At 49.6% G+C, this 26,012-nt stretch overlaps 1 protein-coding gene across 1 annotated transcript in view; it reads right to left on the reverse strand.

Annotated features, from left to right (window-relative positions):
- The window catches only part of lrrc7 (leucine rich repeat containing 7), a gene marked incomplete at its 3' end in the record, with an annotated part of 81,560 nt that overhangs the window by 41,628 nt on the left and 13,920 nt on the right, over positions 1-26,012 (reverse strand). The window contains exons 7-14 of the mRNA XM_080016680.1: positions 21,407-21,481; positions 21,146-21,290; positions 20,753-20,825; positions 16,890-17,019; positions 7,906-8,021; positions 2,052-2,121; positions 1,526-1,625; positions 651-775 (exon numbers count right to left, since the gene is read on the reverse strand). Coding sequence (XP_079872806.1) covers positions 651-775; positions 1,526-1,625; positions 2,052-2,121; positions 7,906-8,021; positions 16,890-17,019; positions 20,753-20,825; positions 21,146-21,290; positions 21,407-21,481 — 834 coding nt within the window. The remainder of the gene's footprint in view (positions 1-650; positions 776-1,525; positions 1,626-2,051; positions 2,122-7,905; positions 8,022-16,889; positions 17,020-20,752; positions 20,826-21,145; positions 21,291-21,406; positions 21,482-26,012) is intronic.

Raw genomic sequence — 26,012 nt, forward strand, 5'->3', positions numbered from 1 at the left:
AGGTGGATTGATTTAGGTAGGTCGCCACTGAAGGCCTATGTGTAATATTCACAGCCTGCCACTTTTAGAATCACAGTTTACCACACCCATGTCATTAAAAGGTCATAGCTTTAAAAATAGTTGCTTGATTTGCACAAGTGACACCTTGTTTTAAAGCATTTAAAGTTTTAAATTATGTGAATGAAAAAGTCAAAAGCCACCAAATGTACCAAAAGTCTGTGGTGGGTCACAAATGTTGAAATCCAGTGACTTTACTGAAAGGAATGATGTGTGGAGATGGATTGGCCTCCATATTAAAGAACCTGCCGGTATTAAACTGAGTTTTAGCCCATATAAGAAGACTACGACTCAGGAATATCCAATCAGTTATTTTTATATTCCTCAGCTTCTTAACCGTTTTCTTAAGCTTTTTAACCTGGATTTTGGGAATGCAGAATTCCTTGCTGTTCTATATAAATTCAAGCTAATAGTACCAACCAATGGTACTAATATCAAGTATCAATACAATTGATACCTCCCTGCTTGTAACCACACGATCAAGGTGGAAAAGAGCGAGAAGAGGATGGAGAAAGAGAGATTGAGAGAAAAATGTGTGTGTGTGAGAGAGAGAGAGAGGGAGAGAGAGAGAGAGAGAAAGAAGCAAAGCTGACCTTGACCTTCCCGGAGTTGTCCTCCTCTTCCTTCTTGTCCTCAAAATCGAAGGCCACTGTCATCCTCTGCTGCCTCTGCTCCTCCCACAGTGTGGGATTGAAACTGTCGCTGTCCGACTGATAATCTGCGGCCCAAACACACACACACACACATCGCGCGGACAAACACATATACAAATAACCAAACCACAAGAACGATAACAATTTCAGAAACTTTTCACATTACGTGTCCAACATTTTAATAGCCTGGTGATAATGAGCAAATAGTTTCTTAAAAAAAAAAAAAATGGTGGTAATTATTTTTTTAATTAGAGAATTAATCCAAATAATATTTGAATATTTCATATGATATCGAAATTATATTATGTATACTTGTTATTAATTATATTAAATTACATTTAATGCAATCATTCCAAATGACCCTGTTTAGTCTGCAAGTTGTCTTCATAATTAGCATGTAACTTATTTAGAATTACGAATGTATTTTAGATCGATAGATAGATAGATAGATAGCTAGATGGATAGATAGATAGATAGATAGATAGATAGATAGCTAGATAGATAGCTAGATGGATAGATAGATAGATAGATAGATAGATAGATAGATGGATGGTTGGATGGATGGATGGATGGATGGATGGATGGATGGATGGATGGATGGATGGATGGATGGATGGATGGATGGATGGATGGATGGATGGATGGATGGATGGATGGATGGATGGATGGATGGATGGATGGATGGATGGATGGATGGATGGATGGATAGATAGATAGATAGATAGATAGATAGATAGATAGATAGATAGATAGATAGATAGATAGATAGATAGATAGATGAGACGAGACAGATAAGACAAGACAAGAGTGTATACCCTCGTCATGTCGTGGCTGCTGGGGGAACATGTAATTGGTCAAAACCCGTTGCTTAGTTTCAGGATGAGCTTCTGTCTGCAGTGGGATCAGAGCCTTGGACTGGTCACACACACACACACACACATACACACACACACACACACACACACACACACACACACACACACACACACACACACACACAGACAGACAGACAGACAGACAGACAGACAGACACGCACACGCACACGCACACACACACACACACGTAAGGAAATGTACATGTAGAATATTGAAAATGCTAAAATATGACATTTAATCATATTGGGGATATATACATGTATACATAAGTTTGACCATATATAGGGTTATAGTTAGAGCCTTATGGTGGTATAAATGCTAAGAATGTTATATATATACAGGAGCAGTGGTGATCCTGGTTCCTTTGTTGCCATAGGGTACAACTTTAAGAGCCTTTTTCCTGGAAAATGAATTCCACCATGCATTGAGGATAACACCGTGTTCTTCCTGGGAGGGAAGTGGTACCTGATTGTCTGAAAGCCAGAGAGCGGCCAGGTCCTTCAGCTTAGTGAATGTAAATGGGAGATTCTTTAACCTGAGAGAAAGACAGAGAGAGAGAGAGAGAGAGAGAGAGAGAGAGAAAATCTTAAGAAAAAAGCTCCTTCCTCTCGTGTGCAGAACAGCCTGCTGAACACGTATCCATGGAAACACACTCGGCCCGTTCCATGGAAATGGCTGAGGCCGAGCACACGGAAAGCCGAAGCGCTTGTCGAGGCCGTCCTTTCATCCCAAAATGTATTTTGTAAAAAAAAACCCTGCAAAGTCAGAGCAACGAGGGCCAACTTCCTGCGTCCTGCGGTGCGTGGCTGACAGTGGATGAGGAATAGCTTAACATAACGACACATGGCCTACAACCAACCAATGACTTGAGGCTTTGATTTACAACAGGCTAGAAACACTCTTTAAAGGCATCTTGCTCAAATTTCATGTTCCAATTTAGTAATAGGAATTGTTATAGGAAAAGGTTAAAGAGGGAAAATAGATTGTCCTTGTGTCAGGGTTCGCCCGGGTCCTACCAGCATCAGCCACTAGATGCCGCCAGTACTGCCTTTTCAAGGTTGCTCTGCTTCACCTATTTCTGTTCCTGATTACCCTGCCTCATTAGATGATATGTTTCACCTGTGTCTCGTTTGGTTGTCCCTATTTAGACCCTGTCGTTTGTGTCCTCGGGCGCTCAGTCTTGAGTTTGTCTAACCTCATGACAACGCTCTTGTCCCAAGCTCCGGAGACTTCTTATTTGTTTTTGCCCAGTTTTGTACTTGTTTTGAGTAAAACCTCTATTTTTGCCACCTCGCCTCTGCCTTGTTCTCTGCACCTGGGTTCACTCAGCAAACCTCCTAACAGCAAGACTGAGCCAACAACATGGACCCAGCAGAGAGTCGTCCTCCAGAGGTGGAGAGCCTGCGGGTGGCCTTGACGCACCAGGGGGCTGCGATTGGCCGACACGAGCGGGTTCTCCAACAGGTCCTGGAAAACCTGCAGTCGCTCGCCCAGGCCGTCCAGCAGAGCCAGGCACCGGCTCCACCTATGGGCCCTGCGCCAGCGCTGCCTCCCATGGACCCGCGTCCTCCAGAGCACCGCGAACCACGACTGCCGGCGCCAGAGAGGTACGACGGTAACCCAGGGGGCTGTCGTGGCTTTCTGACACAATGCTCCCTGGCTTTCGAGCTCCAGCCGTCACAGTTCCCCACCCAGCGCTCACAGGTGGCATACGTGGTCACGCTACTCACCGGCAAAGCACTCTCCTGGGCCACAGCCATCTGGAATCGGCAAACCCCGGCCTGCTCCAGCTACCAGGCTTTTGCCGGGGAGATGCGCCGAGTGTTCGACCACTCAGTCAGTGGGAGGGAGGCGTCGACAGGGCTACTCCGGCTCCGCCAGGGGGGACAGAGCGTGGCGGACTACGCCATCGCATTCCGCACCCTCGCCGTGGCGTCTGGATGGAACAGCGAGGCACTCATCGCCGCCTTCCAGGGGGGCCTCAATGAGGGGGTCAAGGACGAGCTGGCATCCCGGGAGGCGCAGGAGGACCTGGACACGCTCATCGATGCAGACACCGCCTCCGGGAGAGACAAGGGGAACGCGTTTTCCCCGCTTCACCAATACCAGCGCGCAGAGCGGCTCTGGGGACGAGGCCTCCCGAGCATCTCCTGGCTATCCCGAGCTCGCCTCCAGCATCAAGGGAAGAGCCGATGCAAGTAGGCAGCACACGGCTCTCTCGGTCCGAACGTGACCGGCGGATGAGAGAGCGCTGCTGCTTGTACTGTGGGATCCCGGGGCATTTCCGTTCTTCTTGCCCTGAGCTCTAGGGTAGGGAGAACTGCGACGAGGCCAACCTTCTCTCCCGAGCTCGAGGCGACCAGGGTCCTGCTGGCTGCCTCCCTCGCCTGGGGAGATCAACATCACTCCCTCCAAACTATGGTGGATTCCGGCGCTGCAGGAAGCTTCCTGGATGTAGGGCTAGCAACGGCCCTAAAGCTCCCTCTGGCACCTCTAGAGCATCCTCTCACGGTGACAGCCCTGGATGGAAGACCACTGGGGTCCGGTAGCGTGTGCCATCGGACCGCCCCCCTTTGGCTGTCACTGGAGGGAAAACATTCAGAGGTAATCCAGCTCTACCTCATCCACTCTCCTGAGTTTCCACTGGTCCTGGGCTACCCATGGCTAGCCCGTCACAACCCACATCTGGACTGGGCCTCCGGGCGTCTCACCGAATGGGGCCCTGCCTGCCACACCACCTGTCTTCGTTCTAGTCCGTCTTCTCACCCTCTCGAGTCTCCAGTCCGTGTCCAACCTCGGGCCCCTTCCCAAGCCCCTGCCCACTCCGGAGTTCCTGTCCATGTCCTGGCTCCAGTCCGTATTCAAGGTCCCATCCATCCCGAGTTTTCACGAGTGCCCCACGAGTATGCCGATCTGAGGGAGGTCTTCAGCAAGAGACGGGCCACCACGCTTCCTCCCCATCGCTCCTATGACTGCGCCATCGACCTTCTGCCTGGCACCTGCCCTCCTCGAGGACGTCTCTTCTCTCTCTCTGCCCCTGAGACTACAGCCATGGAGGAGTACATCCGGGGGGCGCTCACCTCAGGTTTCATCCGCCCTTCTACCTCCCCGGCGGGCGCAGGGTTTTTCTTCGTGGGTAAGAAGGATGGCGGCCTGCGTCCCTGCATTGATTACCGTGGTCTGAACAAGATCACGGTCAAGAATCGCTACCCCCTTCCTCTCATGTCCACATCTTTCGAGCAACTGCAAGGCGCCACCATCTTCACCAAACTCGATCTTCGAAACGCATACAATCTCGTCCGCGTCCGCGAGGGGGATGAGTGGAAGACCGCCTTCAACACACCTACCGGCCATTATGAATACCTGGTCATGCCTTTTGGATTGGCCAATGCTCCCGCTGTCTTCCAGGCCTTTGTAAACGACGTCCTCCGTGAGTTTCTCAACCGCTCCGTGTTCGTCTACATCGATGACATCCTCATCTTCTCCAGGACCCTTCCCGAACACATACAGCATGTGAGACAGGTCCTTCACCGCCTGCTCGCCAATGGCCTCTATGTGAAGCTGGAGAAGAGCGAGTTCCACGCCACCACCGTTCAGTTCCTGGGGTTCGTCATCACCGAGGGTCACGTCCAGATGGATCCTGCCAAGACCGAGGCCGTCCGGGACTGGCCACCACCCACCTCGATCAAACAGGTGCAGCGCTTCCTCGGGTTTGCCAATTTTTACAGGCGATTCATTCGGGGTTTTAGCACGGTGGCAGCTCCCCTCACCGCCCTCACTAGGACATCCACAGCCTGCTTCGCCTGGACTGCGGAGGCTGAGGGGGCGTTCAGGGCTCTCAAGATGCGGTTCACCGCTGCCCCTGTCCTGGCCACACCAGAGCCTACCCTACCCTTCGTGGTGGAGGTGGATGCTTCCGATGTGGGAGTGGGGGCCGTTTTGTCCCAAAGGACTCACGACAGGAAGCTCCATCCATGTGCTTTCTTCTCCCGTCGCCTCACCCCAGCGGAACGGAACTATGACATAGGGAACCGGGAGCTACTGGCAGTCAAACTGGCGTTGGAGGAGTGGCGGCACTGGCTGGAGGGGGCCCAACACCCATTTGTCGTCTGGACCGACCACAAGAACCTGACATACATTCAGGAGGCCAAACGCCTCAACTCCCGTCAAGCCCGATGGGCCTTGTTCTTCAATCGGTTCAACTTCATCCTGTCGTATCGTCCCGGGTCCAAGAACCTCAAGCCCGACGCTCTCTCCAGACAGTTTGACCCTCCTGAGCTGGTTGAACTCCCCGAGCCCATTCTCCAGAGCTCCTGCATCTTGGCTCCGGTCCGCTGGGGAATCGAGACGCAGGTCCGGCAAGCCCAAAGGAGGGAGGCGGATCCCGGCAACGGGCCCCCGGGTCACCTGTTTGTCCCGAAGGCTGTCCGATCACAAGTCCTGCAATGGGGGCATTCATCCCGCCTCACTGGCCACCCGGGGATCTCCAGGACCCTCAAGTTCCTCCGCAGGCGTTTCTGGTGGCCTACCATGGAGCAGGACGTCCGGTCCTTCGTCGCTGCCTGCACCATCTGCACCCAGAACAAGAACCCCCGGTCACGTCCCATGGGGCTGCTGCATCCCCTTCCCATCCCCAGTCGGCCCTGGTCACACCTCTCAGTGGACTTCATCACCGGCCTTCCACCGTCTCGGGGCCACACTGTCATCTTTGTCGTTGTAGACCGGTTCTCCAAGGCTTGCCGTTTTATTCCTCTGCCCAAGCTCCCCTCAGCTCTGGAGACTGCTGAGCTCATGGTGCAGCACGTTTTCAGGGTGTTCGGCCTGCCCCTGGACGTGGTGTCAGACCGCGGTCCGCAGTTTGCATCCCGGTTCTGGAAAGCATTCCACCAGCTCCTCGGCGCCTCCGTCAGCCTGTCCTCCGGTTTCCACCCGCAATCCAATGGCCAGACGGAGCGGGTCAACCAGGACCTGGAGACAACACTGAGGTGCCTCGTGTCCTCAAACCCTGCCTCCTGGAGCGACCATCTAGTGTGGGCGGAATATGCTCACAACACTCTGCGCTGCTCTTCCACTGGCATGTCCCCGTTTGAGTGCCAGTTTGGGTACGTACCTCCTCTGTTTCAGGAGCAGGAGGCGGAGGTGGGAGTGCCGTCAGCCCAGCGGTTCGTCCAGCGGTGCCGACGGACCCGGCAGAGGGCTCGTCAGGCCCTGCTGAGGACATCCCGGCAGCAGCGGATCCAGGCCAACCGACGGCGCAGACCAGCGCCTATGCTCCGTCCGGGCCAGAGGGTCTGGCTGTCCACCAGGGACCTTCCATTACGGGTGGAATCACGCAAGCTCGCGCCACGGTATGTTGGGCCCTTCAAGATCGTGCGGCGGGTCAATCCTGCCGCATACCGTCTTCTGCTCCCCAGGTCGATGAGGATAAACCCCACCTTCCACGTGTCGCGGCTCCGACCGGTGGTCACCAGCACCTTGGCGCCCACCACGAGGCCTCCTCCGGCGCCTCGCATCATCGACGGTCAGCCCGCCTACACGGTCCGCCGGCTCCTGGACTCCCGCCGGGTCCGCAGGGCCCTGCAATACCTGGTGGACTGGGAGGGTTACGGGCCGGAGGAGCGCTCCTGGGTTCCGGCCCGGGATATCCTGGACCCCTCTCTGATCCAGGATTTCCGCCGTCGCCACCCGACACTCCCTGGAGGAACGTCGGGAGCCGTTCCTAGACAAGGGGGTCCTGTCAGGGTTCGCCCGGGTCCTACCAGCATCAGCCACTAGATGCCGCCAGTACTGCCTTTTCAAGGTTGCTCTGCTTCACCTATTTCTGTTCCTGATTACCCTGCCTCATTAGATGATATGTTTCACCTGTGTCTCGTTTGGTCGTCCCTATTTAGACCCTGTCGTTTGTGTCCTCGGGCGCTCAGTCTTGAGTTTGTCTAACCTCATGACAACGCTCTTGTCCCAACTCCCAAGAGTTCTTATTTGTTTTTGCCCAGTTTTGTACTTGTTTTGAGTAAAACCTCTATTTTTGCCACCTCGCCTCTGCCTTGTTCTCTGCACCTGGGTTCACTCAGCACACCTCCTAACACCTTGTTATCGCTATATTAATATCTATCTCTGTCCGTTCGTCCGTCCGTCTGTGTGTCTGTGTGTCTGTGTGTCTGTGTGTCTGTCTATCTATCTATCTATCTATCTGTATATCCATCCATCCATCCATCCATCCAACCATCCATCCATCCATTCATGAGGGCACAAATACACAGGAAATACACATTGGTCACTGTTTATTATATTGTGTGTGCGTGTTTGTCCGTGTGTATACCTGTTGTCGCTGAGGTTCAGCACACGTAGTTTTGTCATCTGTCCGATCTCATCAGGCAGGAACTCCAGTTTGTTGGATCGTAAAGACATCACTGTCACGTTTCTGCAGTTGCCGATCTAAGGTTTGCAATCACGAATACACGCAGAGAAACAGACAAAAAGGGGTAGGGTGAAACCGACATGCGCAGAGAGAAATGTGTGAAAAAGCATGATTTGGCAACGAAAAATATCCCTTGAATGGGGTTTGGAGGGGATAAGGATTTTGCGATGACAGTTGGTTTGTTTATAGATCAGTGAGTTAAATAGGCTTGAGAACAGTTTTGGCATGTGTGATCTTCACGCCATCTTATGGAGAGGCCACAGGTATCGGTGTGATGTAGGCTAGCGGGTGAATATATAGCAGCTCTGTATTCATCAAAACCACTTTCACTCTGAAACTGACGACTATATGTAGTGATGAAATGTTCTCTTCTCTTCTTTGAGATTCTGTAATAAGAGTCGATAGAGATGATTTCTCAACTTTTCTTTCGTTTGGTTTAGTAACACACGATGAACAAGAGTCTGAAGAGTCGGTCAGCTCTGAGTTGTGAATTCTCAAAAAAATCCATTTAATTCTCTCCAAATTATTTATTTTGGTGGAATGAAAAATGTAAAACAATGCCATGAGCTTTTTTTCTTGGACATTTTCTTGGAATTTAGTCCCCAACAATTATTTTCAGTTTGTAAATAGAAGATTCCCTCTTTTGCTGGAACAAACATATGTTCACTACTAACGAATCATTCACAAGTCGCAAGACTATTAGTAGGTCATGCACAGTGGTATAGGTTTGTGACATTTTTAGCGTTTAACAGGATAGTAGTTTGCGGTGGTACCATCCATTGTAAAAAGTGTGCCGTGGCAGAAAAAAGGTTGGGAAAGACTGCTCTAAATGGGTGTTGATCTGATATAATTGCCCCCAGGTGCATATGTCGTTTGGGCCCTGTGTAATTTTATTGGTTGACTGTTAATATTAGTATGCTAATTTATGCATGTTGACCTGTAATATGGGGGTGTGCTTCATGGACTATTTGGGACAGTGGGATCAATGTTTTTGCTGGTGGGTAGTTTTCCGTATGGTTAGGCGCTAATCAGCAAGACCCAGCTGATGGCAACGAGACACAGCTGTTGCCAATGGGCAAGGACAGCGGACAACAACCGATTGGTTACTCCGTAAACGGATGGTAAATAAGAGAGGCCAATTGGAACTCAGGTTAGTAAGGTTAGTGCAGTCCATAACTTACGCGTGCCGCTGGTGTGCGGGTTTGAGAGATTTGTGGTAGTTCAGTCACAAATCTAACGAAGGTTTGCCGTGAATGCATTTTTATACAGTTTGCCGTGAATGCATTTTTATACAGTTTGCCGTCTGGTAAGCCCCGCGCATATACTCGCGGTAATTTTGACCTAGACTGCTGTGTGGTTGTCATCAGCTCTAGGCCCCCTTATCCAGTGCAATTGGTGGAGTTATTTTAATGGATGAATTGTAATAAAATAACTTCTTAATTGACGCTCGCTGCCTCTGTGTTGTGGTGTGTCCTGGGATTTCCTGCATTAACTGGGTGGTCCTTAAGACTTCGTGACACCCGCTTTTTTTGGCGTTGTCGGCATGATCCCAGTAACACCCACAACATGGAGGGCGCTAGGCCAGGTGATGGACCCGAGCCAGAGCCTAGACCAGGAGGCCACGCAGTGATGATGCCATGGTTCATGGGGGGGCCCTGGATCCCCAAGTTTAGCGGAAAAGGAGGAGCCATTGCCTTTGAGGAATGGAAATTTCTCCGGGCACAGGGGCTACCTGGCCAACAGAGGGTGGATTTTGTGCTTTAGAGGGTGAAGCAAAGCAGGAAGTACAACTGGCTGCACCCGCCAACAAAGTCACCGACGAGAGAATCTTCACCCTGTTGAAGGGCCTATATGGGGGAGCCACGTTGGTGGCACAGCTCCGGGCGCAATTTTTCCAGTGCCGACAAGGGACTGATGAGGGGGTGGGAGCTTTCACACTCCGGCTCCGAGGATTACACCATCGGTGGCGAGCGGCTGACCCAGGCCCAGCGGATGGAGATGACGAGATGCTTCGTGCACAGTTTGCAGTGGGCCTACGGCCCAGCCCCATTCAACAGGAGCTCCAGCGTCAGCTGCGACGCAGACCAGATATGTCGTTTACAGCCACGTACACCGAAGCCAAGGTACTCAAGCAGGAGAGGGACCAAATGGAGCTACAAGCATGCCGGGTGGATGCACCAAGACCGGCCACCGCCGTCCCTGCAGTTGACTCCTCCTGGCAGCAGTGGAAGGAGACCTTTAAGTTGGAATTACAGCAAGATCTAAAAAAGCAGCTGTCCGCTCTTGGTAAGACCCTGGTAAGACCTCCGGAATCCGCAGCTTTGAGATCACCAGGTAGACCTGCCCGTAAGACAGCGTCGGGTCCAGGACACTGCCCTCACCACCTCCAGACCTCGACCAGTCTGGAGAGCCCAAGGGGAGTCACAGTTGTACCGATGGGATGCAGAAGGCAGGCCCATCTGTCGTGATTGTGGTGAGTCTGGCCACATTCAGCGACGCTGCCCCCGGAGGCAGTGCCCGTCTAACCCGGGTTTTTAGCACCCTTGGTTGCTGTGGGGCAAGCCACCGGGGAAAACGGGACCCAGACTGCTGCTCAGAGGCCCTCGATGGTAGGAGAATGCCCCCAAGTAGAGGTTAGGGTACAAGGTAAGAAGATCCCCTGTATTTTAGATACTGGGTCTCAAGTCACACTGTTTAGCTACTCCTTTTTCCAAAAGTACTTTGGAGCAGGCAAAATCCATAATGCGGAGGAAATCCCTTGGCTCACCCTGAGGGCAGCCAACGGCCTGACCATACCTTATGTCGGCTATACAATCCTCAATTTTTAAATAGGTGGGGTTCAGCTAGTGGATAAGGGGGTGGTGATTGTGAAGTACTCCTGCATGGGGGCTGACTGCGGGATACTGGGAATGAACATCATTTCTGACTGTTGGCAGCAGGTGTTCCAGGGAAACCACCCCGGGGAGACGGCATTCCGGTCGACCAACAGCTCAACCGCAGGGGCAGCTTGGGCTCAGGCATTCACCGCCTGCAGACGGACCTTGGTGCCGGGACCAGGATTCCATTTCCAAGGAGTCACCAAGCTATAACCACATCCACCAGTCACCCTCCCCCCTGAGATGGAGGTGCTGCTGTGGACCAAGGTCACCCAAGGCAGTGGTCATCCCGACTGCTAAGTGATGGTGGAGGATCTGGACGAAGCAAATCACGAGTGGCGAGTGGCCAGAACCCTTGGCTGGATGCGACAAGGAAGAGTCGCCGTCCGACTGTGCAGCCCAAACCCCTATCCAGTCCCGCTCCCACAGGGCCGACCCTTGGCCGCCGTGGTCCAGGTAGCAGCCGAAGAGGTGCAAGGCCAGCATGAGATGGTGCTAACCAGCCCGGAGCCAGCGGTGGTGGAAGTGGCTGTACAGCCGGTTAAGGCCGAGGAGACGGGCAGTCATCCAGCCTTGGCGTTGCAAGGGGAAGCTGCTTCTCCCAGCAGAAGCAGCTGACTGCCTTGTTACGGAAATGGGCCCCTGTCTTCGCAGCCCATGAAGATGACTTCGGGCGGACCAGTGCGGTCCTGCACCAGATCCGCACGGGCACTGCAGCACCAGCACGTGAGCGATACCACCCTGTTCCACCACGGATGTACCCCAAGCTGAGTGCACTCTTGCAAGGCATGCTGGAGAAAGGGGTGGTGAGGGAGAGTTCAAGCCCCTGGGCTGCCCCGATCGTGCTGGTGCGTAAGAAGGATGACTCCTGGCGCTTTTGCGTCAATTATCGGAAATTGAACACCCTGACGCATAAGGACGCCTACCCCCTGCCACGGATCGAGGAGTCCCTCACCATCTTGAAAAAAGCGGCCTGGTATTCCACGTTGGATCTGGCGTGTGGGTATTGGCAGGTCGAAGTGGATCCTCGGGACCAAGAGAAAACCGTGTTCACCACGCCCCTCGGCTTGTACCAGTTTGAGAGGATGCCCTTCGACCTGTGCAATGCCCCAGCCACATTCCAGCGCCTGATGCAACGCTGCCTTGGTAACCAGGTGAATGATTTTCTATTAGTTTACCTGGATGATGTCATAGCATTTTCATCTGTCTTTGACAGCCACCTGGACCACCTGGAGCATGTCTTCAAGCGCCTGCAAGCCCACGGACTCAAGCTTCAACCCCAGAAGTGTCACCTCTTTTGGCGGGAGGTCCGCTACCTGGGCCATGTAGTCAGTCAACGTGGTGTCGCTACAGACCCCGAGAAGACGGTGGCAGTAGCAGAGTGGCCTGTCCCCCGCACTGTGAAGCAAGTGCGCTCCTTCCTGGGCTTCACAGGCTATTATCGGAGATTTATATCAGGATTTTCTAAAATAGCCAGCCCCCTCCATCGCCTCCTCGAGGGCACCGCTGGAGTCAAGTCTGCCACAGTCCAATGGACGGAGGGCTGCCAGACGGCATTTGAAAGGCTGAAGATTGCCTTACTGGATGCCCCGATCCTGGCATACGCTGACTTCAACCTGCCCTTCCGGGTGTATGTCGACGCCAGTCTAGAGGGTCTGGGAGCTGTGCAATCTCAAACCCAAGACGGAAAAGAAAGGGTGATTGCCTACGCAAGCCACAGTTTGCACCCAGCGGAACGGAATGACCAGAACTACAGCTCATTTAAGCTGGAGCTGCTGGGGCTCAAGTGGGCAGTCACTGAGAAGTTCAAAGACTATCTCTGGGGGGCAGAGATTGAGGTGGTCACCGACAACAACCCCTTGGTGCACCTGGCAACGGCGACCCTCGGGGCTACCGAGCAGAGGTGGGTGGCACAGCTTTCCAACTACCGCTATGTTGTAAAATACCGCCCAGGCAATAGGAACGGGAATGCAGACGCTCTGTCCCGCCTGCCGGGGGAAGCCATGGTGTCTGCAGTCGAGACTGGTCTGGACCTACAACCCCAGGGAGGTGAATCTGCATCACAGCCACCCCACACTGAAGAGACTGTGCCCCCTGGTGCACCCGCTTGTCGATGGAGGGACGTGCAGCGTGCAGATCCCGACTTGCAGCAACTGTATGATTGGAAGAACCGGCATGCTTGCCCGACGGATGAGGTACGCACCACCCTTTCCCGACCCTTACAGAGGCTGCTGGTAGAATGAGAGGCAATCGAGGTCCGGGATGGTGTCCTGGTAAAGATGGAGAAGGAGCCTGATACGTGTGCAGATGCCCAACTAATCATTGTTCCAGGCAGTGCAGCCCCAGACATTTGGGCCCAATATCATCGGGATGCAGGGCATGCTAGTGCAGTGCAGACCCTGAGCCTCCTGAGGCGACGCTTCTTCTGGGCCGGGATGGCCACTGACAGCAGCAACTGGACTAAAGACTGTGTGGAGTGTGCGGTAAGCAAGGCTGGTCCAGAGGTGAGAGCTCCCCTTCAATCCATACAAACCACTTACCCATTTGAAGTTGTGGGGTTGGACTATTTGTCATTAGGCAGACCAGGCGACGTGTACCCCTACATCCTGGTTATTACTGACCTTTTCTCCCGTTATGCGGTAGCAGTACCCACCCGAGACCAATCCGCTGGCACTACCGTGAAGGCCCTGTGGGGAGCATTTATCCAGACGTTCGGCTGCCCGGAGCGGATTTTGTCAGACAGAGGGGGAGCATTCGAGTCAGAACTGATGCAGCAGCTCTGTGCCCTGTATGGGTGTGTTAAGAGCCGGACCACCGCATACCATCCACAGGGTAATGGGGCTGTCGAGCGGTTCAACCAGACTTAGCTGTCCCTGCTGAGTTCCTTGCATACGGAGGAGCAGTCCCAGTAGTCAGCCAAGATGCCTGCGCTGGTACAGGTATATAATAGCACCATTCATAGTGCCACTGGGATAACTCCCCTTTTTGTGGTGTTTGGTAGGCATGCCAGGCTCCCTTTGGATCTGTGTGTAGATGTTCGGCCTCCCCAGGAGCGCACCACCCTAGATGGATGGGTCGCACATCACCACCGAGCCTTGACTGCCGCCTATCACCGGGTGCAAGCACGCACCCATCAGGGGCAGGCCGGGGACCAGGCACGCTACAACCGGAGGGCCCGGGCCACTGAATTACTGCCAGGGGAGCGGGTCCTAGTCTGAAATTTCCGCCGTCGGGCTAGGGGCAAGCTGGAGCTTAGGTGGGTCCCCTCTCCTTTTGTGGTTCTTTCTCAGTTGCGCCCTGAGCAGCCAGTCTATCGCATCCGGCCTGAGGGGAAGGAAGGGCCTGTCCGCCCCATGCACCGGAACAATCTGCGTCCCTGCCCGACTGGTCTCCAGGGTCCTCCTCCGCCCCCGTTGAGACTCGCAGCTGGACCACAAAGGGAGGGAACAGACCCGCCACCCCGATGGCCAGGGATGGGAGTGCTGCCCCCTTCACCACGTCCAGAGCCTCATCTAGCCCCAGGCCCAGACAGACAGATGCCGGCCCCCGAGAGTCAGGGAAATCTCCAACAAGATGAGGAGATACTGGGGGAAGTTGTGCCCCTGGTCAGGTGCTCCCAACGGTCCAATCACGGGGTACCTCCCCAAAGATATGAGTGAGTAGCGGTTGGGTCGGGACGACCACCATTTTAAGTGGGGGGGAATTATGTCGTGTGGGCCCTGTGTAATTTTATTGGTTGACTGTTAATATTAGTATGCTAATTTATACATGTTGACCTGTAATATGGGGGTGTGCTTCATGGACTATTTGGGACAGTGGGATCAATGTTTTTGCTGGTGGGTAGTTTTCCGTATGGTTAGGCGCTATTCAGCATGACCCAGCTGATGACAACGAGACACAGCTGTTGCCAATGGGCAAGGACAGCGGACGACAACCGATTGGTTACTCCCTAAACGGATGGTAAATAAGAGAGGCCAATTGGAACTTAAGCGAGAGTTCCCGCGAGCCGCCAGGGGAGGACGAGTTCCCCGCAAGCCGCCAGGGGAGGACGAGTTCACCGTGAGCCGCTGGGATCGGCTACTCGGTGTTGAAACGGACGCGACGTCGGACTGTTCTGGCCCGGTTCTCTGCAGTGTGTTGACGGAGAAGACGAGTCGACGAAAGACATATGTGCTGCGATCTCAAGCACTTCCTAAAGGAACGGTGACTTCTGGAATCCAGTAGCGCTGGAATCCCAAGAGTGACGTCAGCCCTTACGTGGGACTCCGGGCCATTCCCATGCCAACGCCCGCCTGCTGTCAAAGTAAAAGTCCTGGCTGCTTGGGATCGACTCAACTTAGGAGCCCCGCAACCGGTGACCGTTCTGCCAGGTCTGCGGTGACCATTGGCGGATCCCACTTTGCCTTGCTTGCGTCCTTTTTTTCGGTCGGGAGGGACCCCGACCGAACGGACGATTTATTTTTGTCTGTTTGTGCCCTTAGTATTTTGTACCTTGTGGTAACCTGCCAAAGTGTTAGATTTGGGGGTAGGCCTTAGGCAGGCCACCAGTAAGATTAGTGCAGTCCATAACTTACGCGTGCGGCTGGTGTGCTTGTTTGAGAGATTTGTGATAGTTCAGTCACAAATCTAACGAAGGTTTGCGTGAATGCATTTTTATACAGTTTGCCGTGGATGCATTTTTATACAGTGTGCTGTCTCGTAAGCCCCGTGCATATATTCGCTGTAATTTAGACCCAGACTGCTGTTTGTTTGTCATCGGCTCTAGGCCCCCTTATCCAGTGCAATTGGTGGAGTTATTTTAATGGATGAATTGTAATAAAATAACTTCTTAATTGACGCTCGCTGCCTCTGTGTTGTGGTGTGTCCTGGGATTTCCTGCATCAACTGGGTTGTCCTTAAGACTTTGTGACACATACAATGGACTTGTGTCCATTAAGCACCTTTTTTCAAGTGGCAGCATCTTTTTTAACATGTTACTTGTTATTTAGTTTGTTTTTAGCTGTTCGCTAATTTACCTCATCGATATATTCTATACACCAATCAGCCATTAAAAACACTGACAAATAAAGTGAATAACATTTATCACCTTGTTCCAATGGCACCTTCAAGGGGTGGGCTATATTAGGCAGCAAGTGAACAGTCAGTTCTTGAAGTTGATGTGTTGGAAGCAGGAAAAAAATTGGCAAGCTTAAAGATCTGAGTCACTTTGACAAGGGCCAAATTGTGTTAGCGAGACGACTGGGTCAGAGCATCTCCAAAACAACAGGTCTTGTGGGGTGTTCCAGGTAGGCAATGGTTAGTACCTACCAAAAGTGATCCAAGGAAGGACAACTGGTGAACCGACGACAGGGTCATGGTCGCCCATGAGCTCAGTGATGCATGTGGAGAGCGAAGGCTAGCCCGTCTGGCCCAATCCCACAGAAGAGCTTCTATAGCACAAATTGCTGAAAAAGTTAAAGCTGGCTATGATAGAAATCTGTCAGATCACACAGTGCATCGCAGCTTGCTGCGTATGGAGCTGCGTAGCCGCGGACCGGTCAGAGTGTCCGTGCTGACCCCTGTCCACTCATAAAAGTGTCTACAGTGGGCACGTGAGTGTCAGAACTTAACCATAGAGCAATCGAAGAAGGTGGCCTGGTCTGATGAATAACGTTTTCTTCTACATCATGTAAATGGCTGGGGTTAGAGACCGATCTGATCTAGCATCTGTGGGATGTGCTGGAACAAGCCCAATCCACGAGGGCCCCAACTCGCACCTTACAGGACTTAAAGGATCTGCTGCTAATGTCTTGGTGACAGATACCACAGGACACCTTCAGAGATCTTGTGGGCTCCATGCCTCGATGGTCAGAGCTGTTTTGGTGGCACGAGGGGGACCTACACAATATTAATGGTTATTAGTGGTGGATTTAATGTTGTGGCTGATCGGTGTATATAGTCTATATAAATGAACTGGATATATGAAAGACACACACACACATGCAGTCACGCACGCACGCACACACACACCTCGCGGGGCAGCTCCGTGAGGAAGTTCTCATCAGCTGCAAAGGTCCGTAGGCTGTGCAAGTAGCCGATGGTGGGGGGCAAACACTCCAGTTCGTTGCAGCTGCAATCCAATTCTTCCAACAGAGACAGACTGGAACAGGGGGACATTTATCGTAAAGAGGGCAGAAAAAGAATGATATTCAGGAATGACATCTTCGAAAATAAGTTTGGTAGAACATCTGATTGTATATGTTCCTACCAGGATATAAGTCCAAGCACAAGAGGCAGTATGTGACTCATATCGAGATGAGGAACATATATACTGTAGTCAGATGTACTACAAGACTTCCATCTCGCTTTAGGACTCATTTTAAGATCCCTGGAGATCTTTTACCAAAATTTTCATAATAGTTCTTGGAATTGAAGGGGCAAGACATCTGATTGTATATGTTCCTACCTGGATATAAGTCCAAGCACAAGAGGCAGTATGTGACTCATACGTGTGTGTGATGCATGTTTGAGAAAATACACCTAGTGCGGCCTATTAAGAAAATCTGCAACAAAAGTGTAAATAAATGACGGAAGACGCCTACTTGTCATACAGACACAAAAAGGACTCAGCAATGTCTGTAAACCCCTTGGAAAAAATCGACTGTAAATGCAGCATGGCGAGTGACCTTAGCAGGACTGTCAACAAAAAAAAATATTTAATTTAAACTTTGCAAACAGGAAATGGTCATTGTGTTATAGCCTCTCAGTCCCTGAAGGGTTTATATATGAATTGGAAAAAATAGACTTTAATCAAACAGCATTATTACCCAAGGGGGTGAAACATTTTTAATTGAGATGAGATTTTGTTTAAATCATTTTATGATATAAATGTTCTTACATCTACGTCTAACAAAACAGTCCACAATACACTACATAACCCTCCACGGGAATGGGGTCTGGGTCAGTCAATCCGACAGTCAGTCATGTGCATCTACCTGTCTGTCCCTTTGCTTGTCTGCCTGTCTTTCTTTCAGCCTGTCTCCCTATCATCAATGACTGTGCGATCCGAATCCTAACGTAAGAAGACTCACTCTTTTGGACTTTGGCCTTCCTGTCTTATCGCGGCTCAGGGAAGAACAGGCCATCTTCCTGGTCTCTCAGAGGCTTCTAGATCAAAGTGACCTTTAACATCTGACTTTTGGAGGCAGAGATCAGGGATGGGGATAACTCGCTCTCTTCTTTTCCGGACTATTGCAATAACACCAAGATCTATAGTAGAGTCCCAGAGTCCAAGTTCCCCAGATGCAGTGTTAAGCACTCACAAAGCATTAATACATTTTTCAACATGTAGCCTATTACAATACAATTTGATCCCACCTCACTTTATTTTTTCTCAGTTTTCCCGCTTGAATGCTCCTCCGTACACTAGACAATACATAATTTAAATGTACCCGTCCATGCCACCCTACACTGGGAGCCTTGACCTCCACCACCTTCGACGAACTGTTGTTAGCGCAGCAGCCTGCTAACAGGAGGCTAATGCTAATGAGACAACAGTTCCACATTAATGTACTGTCAGTGTTAACATAACATTAGCATGCCATTATTAATGCAAAGTATTTGGACCATCTGGGGTCCCATAAGGTGAGGGAGGGGACGGCAAGCGAGGGCGAGGAGTGGTATTTCTAAGCGATGGTGGCAATTGGCTGAATGCTCACGTTATGGTGGCCACCCGGACCAGCAGGCACTGAATTCAGACACATTCTAGGTAATTGTGTTTTGGAACACACTTTTTTTCCTACGTATTTGACTTAATGTCAAGGACAAAAAAAAGTAAACTCTGTATTATTTGAGGTGAACTACAGCAGATTAGGCTAAAACACCTACTGTGTTTACTGTCTCTGAACCTCACTTAACTAAACATAGCAGTCAACCAAGCCAGTATCTCAAAGTCACAAACCAGACATGGGAAACTGTTTATGTGATACTAAAAAACATCCAATGAAGGTTAAATGAACATTTAATTTAATATAAAAAAAAAGACAATTCTTATGGTCACCATCGAAATTTGTTATTTTGAAATACAGATAGTCTTCTGCAATCCATATACACAAAGTAAATAACAGGTAACACTTAGAAGACTTAAAGTTAAGGATTGGGGAGTGGGCAGAGGTGGGTATCGGATCTATTCTACTACGTCTTAAGTATAACCACAGGAACCTGTTCAGAGAGATCACCACGCTGATCAGCCTTCAGACACAAAGAACAAATTTCATTGAAATGATTCTCTGAGTGTTTGGAGCGGTTGATGGGTGCTCGTCTAGTGGGGAGTGGAGAAGGTTACTTTTATAACAAATGTAATCCATCCAGAAGACTTTAGTCTTTAGTCTCAAAGTCTGAGGCCCTTTCTCAATGTGCGTTCTTGTCTGTACTTGTGTTCTTGTGGACTTGTGAAACTTCTTCAGTCGCAGCCAAAGTACTGTTCCAATTCAAAGTACACATCAAGCCAAGTCCAGTCCAAATGCCCGGATGTGGAGTTGCTCTGCCCATTTTATCAAGGATGCATCGGTGGTGACTTGTGTGGACTTGGGACAGCCAAGTATCCCACAATGCATTTGTGCGATACTTGGCTGTCCCAAGTCCTGTCCCTAACACTCTAGCACAGGGGTCTTCAACCTTTTTCAGCCCAAGGACCCCTTGGTAGATAGAGAAACAGAGCAGGGACCCTGTAGATTATGTATAAATACAATATATATATATATATATATATATATATATATATATATATATATATATATATATATATATATATATAAACTGTATATAAAATGTTGTGTTGCATTTTAAACCTGGCCTATAATGACATATTTTTGATGCCTTATTAACCTATTGATAAAGTCACTAATGATTATTATGGTTCCTGTACGTTTTTATTTTAGATTTAGATTGGTGGGGATAAATACAGTGAAATCGACATTTTTTCTTGTTTTCACAAATAGAAGAAAGGTTTCTGAATTAGGGTTTGAAATGCTGCTTGGGATTTTTATAATAATCTACCTAGACCTGGTCTTACATGGCCTGTGTGTAGAAAAAACTGTGAAATCCACCTTTTATTCAATTTTTTTTACAAATAAAAGCACTTTTTCACGAATCTGAAATAGGGTTTTTCATGCTGTTTAATATCATTACTATAATACTAACCAAATTGTGTACTGAAAATTTACGAAAATATATTAAAATTAATGTTCTGAAATTTATAGATTCTATTGTTTGTACTCATTTTCAAATACCATCATCATCAAGTGACTTTCAGGTGGTCTCTGAGGATTACATTTGAATTTGTTTCCACTTTGGAACCAAGCCATGGCTTCACCTTGCCTGGGTTCAGTTTCACTTTCAATTTTCAAAATTATTAATATCATACCACGACGCATTTGGATGGAGCGCAAGGCTGTTTGGCGCTTCGTCAGCGTCTCTGAACAAAGTTCCCTGGTTTCGGGCGGGGTGGGCTAACGGTACTCACCCGTGCTTGGCCTTCGCACTAATGCCATCGCAATGCAGCGAACACAACACAAACAAAAAAAACCCACCAATCACCATCGAGAAAAAAACCCAAAAACAAAAAAACGCATCAACCAATGATTGTAAAGGAGGATTAGCCAAACATTGAACGATGAAAATAACTGAGAAAAAGTTTAAACTTAATATAAATGACCAAATAGGATTATTTAATTAATGATACGGTGGGGTTGGGGAGTCAAGTAGAACTCTTTTAGTTTATTTCAAGACACTAGTGTGTGTGTGTGTGTGTGTGTGTGTGTGTGTGTGTGTGTGTGTGTGTGTGTGTGTGTGAGTGTGTGTGTGTGTGTGTGTGTACATGCTGTGTGTCTCACCTCCCGATGGTGTTCGGCAGTAAGGTCAGCTGGTTGTCATCTACCTTAAGTGTTGTTAGTTTCTTCAACATTCCTATGCACACACACACACACACACACACACACACACACACACACACACACACACACACACACACACACACACACACACACACACACACACACACACACGATTAATAGGAAATAGACCCAAACCTAATACACACCTTCTGTTTGCTGTTTGAACTTTTACCCCAAATCGGATGGCATCTTATATAACTTCTTCAACCAAAGCTGAAAAAAATATCTCCAAACACTTTTGCTGTAAATATTTGGTGGGACGCCACGACAAATCTAAGTGTATTTCCATGTAATGAATGTGTGACATCATTGTCTGGGACTGTGTGTCTCTACCTATGGTGTCTGGGAGGTGCTGCAGCATGTTGGAGGAGAGCAAGAGGTCCTCTAAGGCTTCACAGCCTGAAACATCCGTGTCCAAGGTCTCAATGCGGTTCTTGGCCAAGTCCAAGTAGCGCAGTTGACGGAGCTTCCCTATTGACTGGAAAAAATTGGAATGGCAAAAGGGAAAGGGAAAGGGGGGAAGAAGGTTGGAGGACTTGGAGGACAGAACGTATGGACAGTATATTAAATTTCATTGTGTGTGTGTCTTCTTACCCCCGGTATAGACTGTAGAGAGTTGTTATCCAGCCACAACTCCTTGAGGTTGTGGATCTGCTCCAGTACCTCCGGCTACCAGACCCACACAGACAAATTGACACAAATAGACAGAAGGACAGACAGACAGACAGAAAATCAGCTCTACATGAACGACATGACCAACCCCAAAGACACATTGAAGATTTGACAGACTAATTTAATAGTTGTATTGTATCGAGAATAAATATGTACAATCTAATACCGTCAAAGACAATTTTGCGGTGTAAATTAATGAGCTAAGGTCCAATCGAAGGCCTTGTTCACATGTATAGGGATTTTTCTGAACACAATGATTGTCAGCCATCTCCCATAGGTTCCTGACGGATGCACAAATGCGAAAATTTAGTTCATGATGTCTTCGTTTTCAAGAAGCGCCGATTTAGTTCCTCCACATGAATACATGGAAAACTGAGTTTTGAAAAATGTCCACCCAATGGAAGGCGTATTTCAAAAACGAGTTTTCCAGCCCTGTAAATCAGTAGAGTTGGGTCGTTCGTGAACGATTCATTCTTTTTGATCAAGTCTCTTCAGTGAACAAAATCAACTGAATCGTTGTTTATAAGAATATGAATTAATCGTCAACGATGATAGAGGATATATTTTTTTTTTATTTACTTGGAACTGGGTAAAATGGAGTTCTACAGTCGGAGACACTTGAAGAAGGCTGTCCCAGCTGAAAGCCGAAATGACAACCAGCTTCCAGTCAGTTTCCAGCCTGTTCCCAGTCAATTACCAGCCGGCTCCCAACCAGCTAGGATTTCCCCTACCTCTCATGTGCCCTGACAGGGCGTGTCCAATTTCAATTGGAAACACACCCATTAATTAAAATGCAGTGTGTCACCATGAGATGGTGCTAACTTCACAAAAACACAATCACACTTCAGAGAGATTTCAGTGGACCTGAGATATTGTCCTTTGAACCATGACCAGAGGTCATCTTTCAAAAATTTTTTTATGAATGAGAACAGGTCTATCTTTATTCTAAACTACATGTTGCACAGCTTTTTAATCTCCAAATAGAAGCTGTTTTTTTATTTACATTTTTTAAATTACAACGTTCAATAGCGTTGTCAGGAGAGCACTCAAACTAGGACTAGATAATTATAGTTTCAAGTTTATTGTGAAATACTTCAAGATTCAAGATTCAAGATTCAAGAGGTTTATTCGTCACATACATAAACATACATTCATACATATATGCAGTGAAATGTCAATGCAACAAAACCAGTGATTACACACAATATGTCCGAGACTGAACACAGTAGCTAACTAAGAATTTCTACTTGACCAACTAACTGATTCCTAAAACGTAATGCACTAAGTCGAATACGATAGAATAAAATAAAAATAAAGAGAATAAAATAAAAAATAAATAAATAAAATAAAATAAAATAAAATACATAAAGAGAATAGGCTTATGTATATGGGATAGACTTATGTATATGGGATAGGCTAATTATGTATATATAGACGTGCATTAAAGTGGCATGTGAATAAAGTAAGGTTGTGTTTGTGAGATATACAGCATAGTATACAACAGTATGGCGCAGCAATACAGTAACACCAAACAACCCAGAACAGTGACACAGTATGCGGTACAGTATGCTACATACAGTACAGTAAGGTAGTGGAGCCTATGTGTGTGGCTTAGTGAGGACCCCTGGTGAGGTCAGCATTGACAGTTCTAATGGCTTGCGGGAAAAAACTCTGTCTCAGTCTCTCTGTTCTCGCTGTGTGACTGCGGAGGCGCTTGCCTGACCGCAGCAGCTGGAACAGTCCGTTGTTGTGGTGGTGAGGATCCTTCATGATCCTGCGGGCTCTGCTAGTCCAGCAGGGAGGGGAGTGTAGTACCAGTGGCACGTTCAGCTGAATGCACCACCCTCTGCAGGGCCCGCCTGTCCTGAGCAGTACAGTTCCCAAACCAGGCAGTGATGTTGCCTGTCAGGATGCTCTCCACTACTCCACAGTAGAAGGACTTGAAGATCCTCACCGAGACCCGGAATTTACTCAGATGCCTGAGGTGGCAAAGACGCTGCCTCGCCTTTCTCACCAGCGTGTCTGTTTGTAAAGCCCATGTTAAATCCTCGGTGATGGTACTTGAAGCTGCTCACCCTGTTGACAGAAGTCCCAATAATCACCAAGGGCACGTGCGTCCTCGGTTGTAATCCTCGCCTAAAGTGCACAATTAGCTCCTTCGTTTTGCTGACGTTCAGGTGGAGGCTGTTGTCCTGGCACCAGAGTGACATGTCAGCGACCTCGCGGTAGGCCTTCTCATCGCCGTCAGTGATCAGGCCCATGACAACGGTGTCGTCAGCAAACTTGATGATGGTATTAGAGCTGGACCTGGCCACACAGTCATGTGTGTACAGGGAGTACAGTAGGGGGCTGAGGACGCAGCCCCGGGGCATCCTGTGTTCAGAGTGAGGGAGCTGAACATGTGCTTCCCCCCCCAAACAACATGGGGCCGGGCTGAGAGGAAGTCGAGGATCCAGGCACACAGTGGAGTATTCAGGCCAAGCTCCTGCAGCTTGACAGCCAGTCTGGTGGGGACTATGGTATTGAAAAGCTGAACTATAATCGATGAGCAGCAATCTCACATAGGCCCCCTTCCGGCCATCCAGGTGCGTGAACGTGGTGTGCAGTACCTGGGAGACCGCATCATCCGTAGATCTGTTCTGCTGGTACACAAACTGCAACGGGTCCAAGGTGTGGGGGAGGGATGGGCAGATATAATCATTAATCAGCCTCTCGAAACACTTCATGACCACCGGGGTGAGGCGATCTTCGGGACAGGAACGACGGTGGACCTCCTGAGGCATGACGGGACCACTGTTTCAGCCAGGGAGATGAAACAGTGGTCAGCCAGGGTTGAATATTGTAGTGAACACCTAGTTAGCACAGGTCTTCAGTACTTGCCCAGATATGCCATCTGGGCCCGCAGCTTTCCTGGTGTTCACCCGCATCAGAGCCCTCCTGACGTCATGTTCTGACAGTGAGAGTGGGCGCTCATCCCCAGCGGTGTAACTCCAATTAGCTGGCGAACTAGCGGTACTGTTGCCAGACTCAAACAGCGCATAGAAGGAGCTCAGTTCATTGGCAAGGGAGGCGTCCACACTCGTGGCTGGGGAGGAGCTGCTCTTGTAGTTTGTAATAGCCTGCAGCCCCTGCCACAAGCGTCTGGTGTCCCGTTGTTCCACCTGTAGCTCCACAGTCTCTCTTTACGTCCGTTTAGCATCCTTGCCCTCCAAAATTGTATGACGCCGCTTCATAATTGTCCATATTTCCGGATACAAGACCGTCGTTGTAAGCGGCCGTGCATTCAGAACTCAGCAGATGGATTTATCGACCCACGGCTTCTGGTTTGAAAATATCCGAACTTTCAACGTGGGAACAATGCTGTCCGCTAACGTAGCCACGGAGCTCACCGCTACGTCCATAACCTCGCTGACATCACTTGAACTTGATTGGAACATATCCCAGTCTAAGTCAGTCAGAGCGTCCTGAAGCGCAGCCTCTGATTGGTCCGTCCACCGCTTCACTTCCCTCGTCACCACCAATTCTCGCGTGAACAGAGGCCTGTAAATGGGAACCAGCGAAATCGTGGTGTGATCTGATTTCCCGAAGGCAGAGAGCAAGACGGTCTTGTATCTGTTCTTGTATGGTGTGTAACAAAGCTCCAAAGTTGTATCTCCCCTGGTGGCACACGTGATGTGTTTTTTGAGATTCGCCCTGTCAAAGTCCCCAGTCACCACCACATCCGCACAACACATCATACAGGTCCGACAGTGCTGTGTCGGTGTCCGCTTGCCGTGGAATATAAACAGCTGTAATGATGACCATTCTGAATTCCTGGGGGAGATAAAATGGACGGCATAAGATTTTCAGCTGTTCCAGGTTCGGCGAGCAGGAGCGGGAGAGAAACTTGGTGTTGTTGGGAGGGCAACGGTGGTTGTTTACCATGAGGCAGACGCCTCCACCTTTGGTTTTCCCCGACTCCCCCGATCTTAGCCGCAGAACGCGGAGAAGGACTCAGCTTGACGAATGGCTTCATCCAGCACCAGTGGGTTCAGCCATGTCTCCGTCAGGCAGAGGACGCAACAGTTCCTTGTGTCCCGTTGGAATTTAATCCTTGCTGGAAGTTCATTCCATCTTGTTCTCCGGAGACTGAACATTGGAAAGAAGGATGCTTGGCAGAGGTGGATGGTAAGGTTGCGTCCTCATTCTGACACGAATACCGCCTCTTTTACCATGGTGCTTTCTCCGTGGGCCCGCTTGTGGAACTGCGGCTCCATTTTTGTTGTTGTTTGTTGTTGAGAGTGTTTCGCACGTAGAATTTCATTCGGCCACTCTAGTTCCACGGATAAAAAGTCCCAAAGTTGTTCTTTTAGGGAAGTTTTTATATCCACGAGTGTATCACGGCCGTAAGAGATAACTGCCGATGCTTTTGTGGTGGACATTATGATGAAAAAAACAGAAAAAAATACAAAAATGTGCAAAGTCGACCGGAGCGCGGCGCAGGCGACCGCAAGGAGCGGCGGCACTATCACCATCACTACTCCTTTGC

Source organism: Zeus faber (genome assembly GCF_960531495.2).
Source record: "Zeus faber genome assembly, chromosome: 1".
Lineage (NCBI taxonomy): Eukaryota > Metazoa > Chordata > Actinopteri > Zeiformes > Zeidae > Zeus > Zeus faber.